Here is an 11,173-nt window from a genome sequence, read left to right on the forward strand (position 1 = left end):
CCAAGAGTGGGTTCACCCGGGCTGCTTGCTGTACTGAGTAACATGGCCCAGGAGGGAACACTCTCCTGTGATCCCCGTTAGTCTGACTTAGCTAGGACAGGGGGATCCAACTTGCATTGTAGGACTGATTGGATATTCTACAATATATTTATATAAAATATCATTCTTTAAAACAGTAAGTGAATCCCCTTTTCACATGAACAAAAACACCAAGTTGAATTTTTTTTTAGTTTTACTTTTATTTTCTTACATATCAAAATAGAGTTACTCTATAACAGGACAGCTTTTAAGATATGTATATTGAAGCCCTTTGCAAATAAGGACAACTTAAAAAAGCACCTGTCCAAAACAAAGGTCAAAACAAAGAGCGAGTGTGCCCAGTTGCTCCCCAACAGGGAGAGGTGTGGCGAGGGGAGGAGCCAGCGTTACAAAACAACCCTTATATCCCCATTCACACTTACATATGAGAAGATCGGACAGGTGTAGACAAGCAACTGATGGGTCAGTGGTATGTCTACCAATAGTTCATTGCTTCTACCAGTCCCATCTGTCAAGGGAGTGACAGGGTGAAGGTCAGGGATCATGTGTTCATCCATAACAGAGAAAATGGAAAAGCCACATTAGGCTTTATTGCTTGTTCTTTGCTATGAAAAGCTTCTCAAACTGTGTGTGAAATCTGTTCCCCTTGTTTAGCAACACAATAACCTCACATCATACCAAACTGAATTTTGTCTCCTCTGCACACTTTTCCAAAAGCCTGTTGCCAGGCTAAAATAGCACAGCTAGCTTCGGCTCTGCCTGGTTGAGTGTGAGAAGAGTACAGCACTAATATACCAAACAGCACAGCCCTGCAGGAGTCTGGCATTCAGTTCACTAGTATACCACAACACTGATTCACATTGTCACCATCATACGACCATAACATGAATCAAAATAGATGTCCATAAATTAACACTGAAAGCTCTCCAGCAGGTCCAAAGGCCCGCATAACTTGGAGGTCTTCACACACCAACACTGTGATACACCATGTGAGACTGCGTTTGAAGAGCTGTGGAATTCAATGGGCTGTCGTATCTATAAAACCAGCTTCCACTGACTGGACTATATTGTAGCTGCCTGCTATGACATTGCTACTCCCACTCAAAAATGTCAGTTCCAAAACAATAAATAAAAAGCAAAGTTAAAAACAAAATTAACAAACTGACCTCGAAAAATAAAAATAAAATTATGGGGAATGGGAGGGGAGATTTCCTTTTCTTTCTCGACAACCCCTTTTCATGTAGTGTCCCCTTGTGACACAATTCTGAATTCTTTCAGAAATGTGTACATTTCCGACAACCTATTCCACCCACCGGCCCAGCCCCAGCCGCAGCCACATAACCCTGAGAAGATGAAGCCCGTTGTGGCCTAGCCCCCACCACTCACTCCCCTGGCTTCACAATCGGATTTATTTCAAACAGTCCAGTTCAGATCCATCAGATTGACTTTCGCAGATGGTCTTCCAGTCCACCAGAGGGAGCTAGGTGTTCTTCTGTGGCCCCTGTGTGTTCGTCCTCGTCAGTCATCAAAGGAGAGCAGGAGCTGGTCCTCCAGGTCGGAGGTGTCAGTGTTGCCCGAGCTGTCGGAGCTGTCACCTGTCACAAACACACACAAACGTAAGACGCGTGTCTAAGACGCGTGTCGAAGACGCACACTTCTCCCTTCCCTCCCCCCCCTGCTGGGTCAGACACCCTCACACAGGACTACCCACTGTTCTCCAGGTCCAGCAAGTTGGCGTCCGAGTCGTCGTCGTCGTCGTCGTCATCATCGCCGATAGATTCCAGGAGCCGAGCCACCACTTCGTCATCCGAGGGGGAGGAGTCTAAATGCCCGCCGTCCTCCCCGTTGGCATTGGCTAATTCAGCCATGAGAGGGTCCGTGTCCAGATCCAGGTCATCTAGGTCGTCGTCATCTTCGTCGTCCGAATCCTCGTCGTCGTCGTCGTCCTGATCGTCGTCGTCCTGATGAGACAGCCGGGTGTGAACACACACACACACACACAGACGTATTTAGTTGTATATATGGTTCATGGGACACGCTGTAGTGTTGGGGTTGATGGGACAACGCTGTGTTTGGTTCTAGAAGTTTCCGAAGCCATCTCACCTGATCCTCGTCCTCGTCCCCTTCTTCTGCCAGCCGCTGTCGGCCCACCTCATACAGACGACACACTGTGTCCATGCTGGGAGGGTCCTGGTTCTGAACGGGCACACACACACACACACACAGAGAGAGAGGTTAGACAGAGACAGAGAGAGGTTAGACAGAAAGAGAGACAAAAAGAAAGAAAAATGGAAGTGGTCTACATGAACTGTACTTATAGTTACCTCAATGACAGCTAGGTAGCAGTCTTTAGTGTCTGTACACAGGTCGAAAATGTTCCTTTTGACATCAACTGTGGCTGAAAAGAAACAGAAGTAACATGGTTAGCACCCATGTTCTGACAGTCGTCTACCAGCAGGAAGTAGGTCAAAAGACCCCTACCAATGGGCTTGTAGTCTGTGGCGTCAAAGGTTCTGAAGGAGGAACCGAAGGGACTCTTCATCTGTTGGTCGATGCCCATCACCCTGACATCCACGTCCTCGGCATCCTGCATCATGGCTAGGGAGGTGGGGGCAAACTTAAGACATGCCAAAACCCCACCATGAAATGTGCCAGTGAATGTGCCCGTGTGTGTCTTACCTCCATACATGACTGTGGCGTTGTTGTTGAAGACCACCCTGCACTGGTCCAGGGCTGGCACAGTGTGGAGCAGATGGAACGTCCTCAAGTCCCACTGACATCACAGTCAAGGCTGGTCAACATATTCTCACACACACACACACAGACACTTATTTTGGTCCCTTTTAGACTTGTAGCCTGTGTTTTACATGGTGTTTAACTTAACAAGCTCTCGTAGCTTTGGGTTAATGACTATGTTGAAGGATACGATCTCAGTGTTGATGATAACCTCCAGTCTGTTGGGGTGAAACACGCCGCTGACGTTCATGTTGAACTTGTCAAACTTGTGGACGGCCCTCGCCGAGCGCACGTCCCACATCACGCCGTCGTTCAGCACCAGTTCGTCGGTGGGGTCGAAGGTCGCGCAGTTCCTCTTGTAGTTGCTGGCCAATCCTGCGTCGTTCAGGGTCAGGGTCTTCTGGCCCGTGTGGATGTCGTAGATCTAGAAGCAACAGATGGGTTCCTCTAACTTGTCCACACAGAGAACTGCACAGAATTCGAAGATGGATCGTAGAACAGATTCGTCCAATAGAAGGGGGACTCACGTTCGCTATCTGGTCTTTGGTGCCAATGACTCGGTCCTGACAGAGCTTGCTGAACTCCACATAGTTGTCCTCCAAGAACGAGTGCCTGGAACAAGAAGGAAACCCAAAGCCACGGTGAGAACGGCTCCTTTTCAAAAGCTACGTATGAAAACACTTATTTTCCTGTTCAGAGACTAACTTCATGACGAAGACAGAGTCCATGCTCCAGAGGGCTGACATGGGGATGCTCCAGGCAGACGAAGTGAGGAGCAACGAGCCATCCTGGAAGACCACAAGATACAGACGCGATATTTCAATACCAAGGGACGCATCTGAAAACAAGCATCTGCAAGTAGCTAAGGAGCAATGAGGAAGTGTGTGTGTGTGTGTGTGCTGACCCTGGCGGGCTCCAGGTGTGTGATGGTGCTGTAGCTGTGACTGTGGCAGCTGTAGCTGGCCTCCTCCAGGCCGGTGTAGATGTTGTAGAGCTTCAGGTGGCCCGTGCACGTGCCCAGCATCAGGAAGCGCTCACGCGCCGAGAACGCGCAGCAGGTGAACACGCTCACGCTCTCCTCCGCCTGCCGGAACACCGACATGGGACGGAACCTGGCCGGGTGGAGGGAGGGGAGAGAGACAGAGAGAGAGAGAGAGAGAGAGAGAGACAGAGACAGAGAGAGAGGGACAGAGAGAGAGGGACAGAGAGAGAGAGACAGAGAGAGAGGGACAGAGAGAGAGAGACAGAGAGAGAGGGACAGAGAGAGAGGGACAGAGAGAGAGGGACAGAGAGAGAGGGACAGAGAGAGAGGGACAGAGAGAGAGGGACAGAGAGAGAGAGAGAGGGAGGGGGACATTGATTGTGTTACGCAATGCCCCATCGACAAGCGTTGCATGTCAGATGTCCAATTCGGACTCCTAATCCACCCTACCTGCTGAAGATGAGATGCCTGTCCAGGCTGCCCCCGTCCACCCCTCCGTACTTGGGGTAGAGCACGCGGTTGGACAGGCGCATGGTGAAGTTGGTGGGCGCCTGGCGCCTCTGCTTGGGCTCGGGGCACTGGTGGGGGGTGAAGAGGGAGAAGGGGGGGCAGGTGGTGACGGGGTTACGGCAGCGAGCGTGCTGCTCCCTCAGGTACTCGGTGATGATGCCGTCCAGGGCGGGGGGCGAGGGCAGGTGCCTGTCCAGCTGCTTCTTCATGGCTGGGCTCTGGAGCAGGACACACACACACACACACACACACACGACAGGGCGGTCAGGGATCACTGGGAAGCATTCACACGCATGAATATCAGGAAGACCGTTCCCGATATCCAAGATATGTTAGCGGTGGGGAGCACAGAGATGTGGTTTCTGGATCCTGGCGCCCACCTGGATGAACGCCCCATGGTCGGACTTCTGGCGCAGCACGCGGGGCTTCCTCCCCACGCACTCGGGCGGGCTGCACCCCGGCCTCTCCCGCGAGAACAGGATCCGGCCAACCAGCGGCAAGCCTTGGCCGTGGGGAGGGGCCGCCGCGGAGGAGGGGTGCGGCTGCGGCAGGACAGACGCCGAGGCGGACGAGGCGGCGGCCGATTGGCCGGCGTGGGCGCCGAGGTGCGCCGCGACGCCGTTGGCTAGCCGCGGCGTCCTGGGGAGCGCGGCGGAGGAGGACGAGGAGGAGAGGAGGCCGCCAGCGAGAGCGGGGTAGGGCGAGGCGCAGGGGTGCGAGAAGGGGGCGAGGAGGGCGGAGCTGGGGAGCTGGGCCTCCCTGGTGAGGGCGCTGGCCGTGTCCAGCAGACCCTTGGCCACCAGGTGGTTCCTGATCAGCATCAGCAGCTCCTTCTCGGGGAAGGTGATCCGCGATTGGGCGACCACGCTGGCCCTCTGCAGACGGGCCAACGACGCGTCGGTGCCGATGAGCAGGGGCCTGCCCGAGACCCTCTCGATGAGCTCGGCGGCGTAGCGGCAGAAGCGCACGTGCTCGCTGCGTTTGTCCTGCAGCACGGGCTCCTTCATCAGCTGCTGCAGCTGCCCGCCGCTGAACAGGGGCAGCTTGCCGATGATCTGACGCACGGCGCCGCAGCGCGACAGGCCCACCAGGGCCTTGCAGGCCAGCGCCCGGATCAGGTCTGCGTCCGTGATGGGCATCTTCACCGTCAGCAGGGAGAGCAGCACCTGGAGAGGAGGCGGAAGGAAAACAGAAATGCTCACACATTTGGAACTGTTGGTGTTCCAGAGCAGCCTGGTGTTCGGGACTGGTTTACACCCGTGCCTGATGTGTAAACGGAGCGGGACGCTCTCGGCGGCTGACCTTGATGCCGTTGTTGGACTGGACCACCTGCCACATCTTGGACAGCACGCTCTCCGGGGCGGCGGGCGCCTGGTGGGGGTGGAGCTGCGGCCGCAGGGGCGTGGCGGCCAGGTAGATGCCCACGGCCGAGCGACTCTGGTCGGGGGCGCAGACGCAGTTGGTGATCACCTGCAGCGCCGACTTCTGGATCTCGGCGTCGCTCACGAACGCCTCCCCCTCGGCCACGCCCAAGATGATGCTCATGCCTGGAGAGGGGGAGACCCGTCAGAAAAGCCCCACGGAAACAAGAGACCAAACCACTGCTCTTCGTGTGTTTGTGACCTGGCTGGGAGGCAAGTCAGGGTGGTGCTGCCGGTGACAGAGACTCACCCACGGTGCAGACGGTGGAGCCGCCTTCGTCGAACACGTCCACCGTCTCCGCGAGGACCAGCTGCACTTTGGGGACCACCGTCAAGATGGCCAGGATGTCCAGGGCATAGCGCACCGTGTCACTCCTGGGAGAGAAAAGCAGGTCGAGGAGAGGGAGACGGAGAGAAGCAAAGGAAGGAAGGGGGGAAAGGGGGGGGGAATGAATCTCAAATCGACGAACGGACTGAAGAGTTGAGGAGAGCGATGCCATCCAGCGCGTGTTAGCGAGTGAGTGGCCGCACCGACCTGCCATAGTAGGTCCTCCAGTCACACGCTATGGAGATGAGCTGCAGCATGAGGGGTATGCAGGTGAGCTTGTGGAAAACCTCCACGGGCTCCCACTGGAGCTCAGAAGGACCGCACTCGATCAGGAACTCCATCATCTCCACCACCTGCTCACGACTGTAGGTGCACGCCTGGAACAATGAGATGACACGATCCTGTTCGGGTCACAGAGTACAGCGTTCCCCCTCGGCTCTGTCGAGCAAGCCGACGGGAGTCATCGGACACAGACAGCGTTTCAAACTGAACCATTCTTATGAGCGATCAGCCGTCCCTGACCTTGAAGAAGGGCTGAGGGTGAACGAGAGCGCCCCCTTCGGAGCGCTGCAGGGACTGTTTGACCTGCTCCACCTTGCAGGCCAGGTGGGCTTCGAAGTACCTGCGCAGGGCCATGCAGGTGTGCTTGGCCGTCTGCCTGCTGGAGAACACCTGGTCGTCGCTCAGCACAGACACCTGCTCCTCGGCACTCCGCATGATCTCCAGGGTGCTGACCTACAGAGGGGGCCCGGGGGAAAGCACGACTGTTAGGAAAGACAGTCCTAGCCCTAACTGCTTCGTCACGCGTATGGCGTGCGCCTCTACACTGTGGTGCTTGTTAGCCGCTCGCTAGCTAGCGGACGTCGTTACCAGGTTGACGAGGCGTCGCAGTCCGTCCTGCTGGTCGAACAGCTGGAGGACGGCTCTGAAGGAGAAGGAGATGGAGAAGAACATGGTGGCGTGGCAGCAGCCGGAGGCGTGGGAGCACTCCAGGAGCCACAGGGCGTAGGCCACCATGTCCGACAGCACCCAGTCCTGCAGCATACACACCTGGACACACCCACACAGACAAACAGTTAGCGTACACACTTTGGGGTACGCACGCAAGTGTTGGCATACACACCTGGGGAAAGCACATTTTAACTTAAAAACCGTTCCGATAGAAATCTGAACAGCATAGCCTGTACTGCCATGTGTGTGTGTGTGTGTGTGTGTGTGTGTCTGTGAGATGGTCTCACCCTCTCCATGGCATCCTGGTTGTAGGCTAGGTAGTAGAGACACAGAGAGACTCCTGTAGCTGCCATGGAGGGCCGAGGGATCTCCAGCAGCTTCTGAACCCCTCCGTGAGAGATGAACTCGGCAGCAAACTTCTTATGCAGGAGCAGGGAGGCCAGGTACTAGGGGGGGGGGGGAGAGAAGAGAGAGAGAGAGAGAGAGAGAGAAAGAGAAAGAGAAAGAGAAAGAGAGAGAGAGAGAGAGAGAGAGAGAGAGAGAGAGAGAGAGAGAGAGAGAGAGAGAGAATGGGTTAACTTCTTTCCATTTGTCTGTGACCTAATTGGAACTCTTTTTAGCGCTCTAGAGGGTCATCAGGAGATGTTTGGAACACAGTGAACAATCACAGACTCAAATCAAAATAAAATGTATTTGTATAGCCCTTTTTACACGCAAGCATGTCACAGAGGTTTTCACATACGCCCATAGAACTGCCCCTCAACCAACCTAAACCCTCAAGGAAGACAAGGAAAAACTCCCAGAAAAACTCACTGCGGGAGAAAAAATGGAAGACGGATTGACTACTCAAAGAACTTTGCAGTTAGCTTCCCCCGCTACACAATCCCTGCTGCTCTGCTCTTATGAGGGATTACCTCTGATGTTCATCACTAAAACATTCAGTGGGACACAATCGCCTTTCTAAGACCAAGTCAGCCCCAGGAGGTAGGAGGCGCAAACGTTCAGCTGATGTGTGTGCTTAAGGACTAGGTCTTGTTGTTTACCAGGAGAGCCTCAAAGGTCAGCTGGACATCGCTGGAGTGTTTGAGGTCGATGTAGTGCATGAGCAGTTCTCTGGTGTCCAACTGCATGAAGACAGCCAGCAGCTACAGGAAAGCAGTGAGAGAAAAAGAGAATGACCAGCTTCTATGGTCCATATGGCACAGTTACTATGAGTCTATGTCCCCAGAGGACTTCCAGGCCCCTCAGACGAGGTCTGGGTGTTCTCATGTCAGGGTCCAGGTGGCCTTCATGGTGGGGGGTGGGTCTTACCTCCTGGTAGTCCCCCAGTGGGGTGAGGTATTGGAGGATGAGGCGTTGTTCCATGGCGGGGGTGAGGGGGAACAGACGGTAATTGTTCCCTATCACCCAGGAGCTCATCTCAGACCAGCTGCTGTTAACCAGCTGCTCGCTGGCACTCCTCTCCAGCTCCTGCCCAGAGTCCGGGCCGGCTCCGGCCCCAGCCTCGGCCCCAGCCCCGGCCTCAGCCCCGGCCTCAGGCTCGGAGAGGAAGTTCAGTTTCTGTTTGGCCTTCCTCCCGTTCTCCCTTAACGGAGCTTTCCTCTTTCCAAGGACTCCCGTAGTGGCCGGCCTGGCCTCAGCCTCCCCCAGGCTCAGCTCTGGGGTGGCAGCCAGGTACAAAGGGTCTGGGGTGGGCTTCACACTGCCAGCCACACGGCTGCTGGTCTTCTGGGCTAAACCCAGTTGGAAAGACGGTCTGGATCTGGCATTGAACACTGGTCTTTCTCTGCTGCTCTCCTCCTCTTTCCTCGGACTCTGCCCCTCCTCCTTCTCTGCCGCCTCTTCTTCAGGGGGCAGGGAGTCCGGGGGCTTCTCAGTCTTCTTCAGCCCCTGATGATCCTGGTCCTCCTTGTCCAGCAGCTCACGTAGCCGCTGCACCATAAGTGGCACCTGAGAGTTAAAGAGTTCAAAGCCCAGGGTTCGAAATGTGATATAGGATTGAGAATTAAATCTTGCAAAATGCTCTTTAAAATATGGTGTGGAATCTGGTGTGTGTGGAGGTGATGGTGGAGGGGGGGGGGGGCTGTGTGCAGGCTGTGTGACCCACCAGAGCAGAGTTTTCTTCACGGTAGTTGGCAGCGATCTCCTGGTTCTCCATGGCTCTGGCCAGCAGGCCTGTAGCATAGGTACACAGGGGCCTCTCTGCCTCCCTGGCCCAAGAAAACAGCTTCTCCACCAGGCCCTCCTGGGGGAGACAGCACAGGCAGAGACAAAACATAACAAATCAGGGACAAACAGGGGTCTATATTCATGACAAATCCTATTTGCTGAGAAGAGAAGTGGTAGAGGCAGTCCTACTTTCTCCTGGAAGACCACAGCAGTCTCCAGACCGGGCATGATGTTCTGCAGCAGGCGACAGGCAGCCGTGTTCAAACACAGCTCTCTGCTAGTCATCACGTAGCTGTTCAGCAGCTAGAGAGACACACAAACACAGTAAAAATATTGAGTACAATGACCAATAACCAATCTCCTTTCGAAACACATTTAAAAAGGATGTCAAATGGGATACATTTCAAATGACCACAGACAAATGTCCCTTATAAGACTCACTGCGTTGGTAAAGTCATCGTTCTTGAACAGGATCTTGAGTAGATGTCCCAGCATGCACTCTGGGTCTGCTCTTCCTGTAAACAAACTCACACGTTAATGATCTGGTCGTTATGAAACACTGTGTGCCCACAGTCTTGAGTAAGAATAAGAACAGTCACCTGGGTGGCGATCATCAAATGGATCAGGGTCTGCTTTGTGATACTCCTCTGTTTCCTTCTCAATCAGCTCAGAGATTCTGAAAACATAAAGTAAACCATTACATCTTTACCACAGCATACAATAATCAGCCTCATCAAAAGACCATATGCTGCTAGAGACAAGCCAGGGCTCAACCGCTATTTCAATGCTGCCAGAAAGAACAGCCGGAGAAGAAGAAATGCATTAGGTGGAGGGAAACATTTGGATATGGTTGTCGCTGTTGACTGACTTGGTGAGGGTGGAGACAAGGTTGTCGGTGCTGCCCTGCTGCTCGTGCTCCCATGTCTCCAGCAGGGAGGTCAGCTCTGCCTTGGCATCCACCGCCTCCACCACAGGAGCATCCATGGCTGCGCCTGTGAGAGGAGAGGAGACGGCAAGACAGTTAGCCTACACTTAAAGTCGATATTGCTGTCAGTGAAACTATATTCTACTCGAAAGGACTGATACTAATTCCTTCCTTCTTGAACGTTTCCTCAACAGGTACTAGTAACATGAAAAAGAATCGATACCCTGATAGCATATTGAGTGATGACACATATTCAATATAGGGGGGATATCTGAGGTACAACAACATATCTGTCACTTTAACTCTGACCAAACAACAGGTGGCTTTAACCGGCTGAAGCTAGATCGAACTTTCAAGGGAGTTGGCTAGCTAGCAGCTAGTCTAGTAGCTGGCTGGTCGCACTGGACACCCAGATTCATAAGTAGCTAGCTACCTTGCTACATACCATTAGCTAGCTGGTTAGCTAGCTAGCTAGAATGAGGCTAGTTGATCAGGATATGGTAGCTAGGTAGTTGACCATCTTAGACGACTGAAAGTGATCAGCAGGCGCACTTTCATAACCTTATGGTTGTTTTTCATTAACATCTCTTATCATGATTGATATCTCCACTTGGCTATAACTATTGCCATATTACTGATGACACATTGACAGCTACCGTTAGCTAGCTAGCTAGCTAGCTTGAGAGGCAGCATGACACATAAGTACAACATGTCAACAGCTGAGCGCCAATGTCAACTGTAAATAGTTACCTTAATTCCTCCGCCGTTTAATACTCCAGTGTAAATGTCATCTACACCTATTAATTTGAATTTTAGAGAACAAAGAACAACGCTCATTAGCTTTTAAAGTATTAGCTAAAACTTTCACATGCTTGTTTTGGCGTTTTCACTGACGACTGCACGTTGCTAACGTCACAGGCAAGGTTGCCAAGTTTTCAAATTCTATCCCCCCTAATATGTCATCCGTTCAGAAAATCTCCACCTTGTTACTGCCCATATAGAATATCTGGGGTTGTACTGGTAACAACAATGGATGCAGAAATTTGTGTATGTTGGGGGTGGAGGGGCTGTGCCTCATACTGAGGGACAGCAACAAAACAAAAAAACATTAT

The 11,173-nt window shown here is 53.1% G+C and overlaps 1 protein-coding gene across 1 annotated transcript; it reads right to left on the reverse strand.

Moving 5' to 3' along the window:
* Positions 1-236: 236 nt before the first annotated feature.
* On the reverse strand, positions 237-10,951 carry LOC136963344 (DDB1- and CUL4-associated factor 1-like). Its single transcript, XM_067257450.1, has 26 exons — positions 10,812-10,951; positions 10,005-10,128; positions 9,736-9,812; positions 9,578-9,651; positions 9,326-9,439; positions 9,075-9,212; positions 8,279-8,917; positions 8,011-8,112; positions 7,255-7,413; positions 6,887-7,066; positions 6,539-6,751; positions 6,224-6,393; positions 5,939-6,063; positions 5,570-5,814; positions 4,648-5,433; positions 4,208-4,485; positions 3,680-3,887; positions 3,481-3,563; positions 3,303-3,387; positions 2,966-3,199; positions 2,719-2,812; positions 2,521-2,637; positions 2,364-2,437; positions 2,143-2,235; positions 1,751-2,000; positions 237-1,634 (listed from the first exon to the last, which is right to left on the reverse strand). Exons 2-26 carry the CDS (start codon positions 10,118-10,120, stop codon positions 1,558-1,560), a joined length of 4,731 nt encoding a protein of 1,576 aa, XP_067113551.1. The 5' UTR covers positions 10,121-10,128; positions 10,812-10,951; the 3' UTR covers positions 237-1,557.
* Positions 10,952-11,173: the final 222 nt, after the last annotated feature.

Source organism: Osmerus mordax, chromosome 2 (genome assembly GCF_038355195.1).
Source record: "Osmerus mordax isolate fOsmMor3 chromosome 2, fOsmMor3.pri, whole genome shotgun sequence".
Lineage (NCBI taxonomy): Eukaryota > Metazoa > Chordata > Actinopteri > Osmeriformes > Osmeridae > Osmerus > Osmerus mordax.

Coding starts and splice junctions, on each gene's coding strand:
- LOC136963344 (XM_067257450.1), bottom strand. CDS start 10,120: ATGGATGCTCCTGTGGTGGAGGCGGTGGATGCCAAGGCAGAGCTGACC. Junction 6,752..6,886: donor TGCGACGCCTCGTCAACCTG/GTAACGACGTCC, acceptor CCCCCTCTGTAG/GTCAGCACCCTGGAGATCAT. Junction 4,486..4,647: donor ACCATGGGGCGTTCATCCAG/GTGGGCGCCAGG, acceptor GTCCTGCTCCAG/AGCCCAGCCATGAAGAAGCA.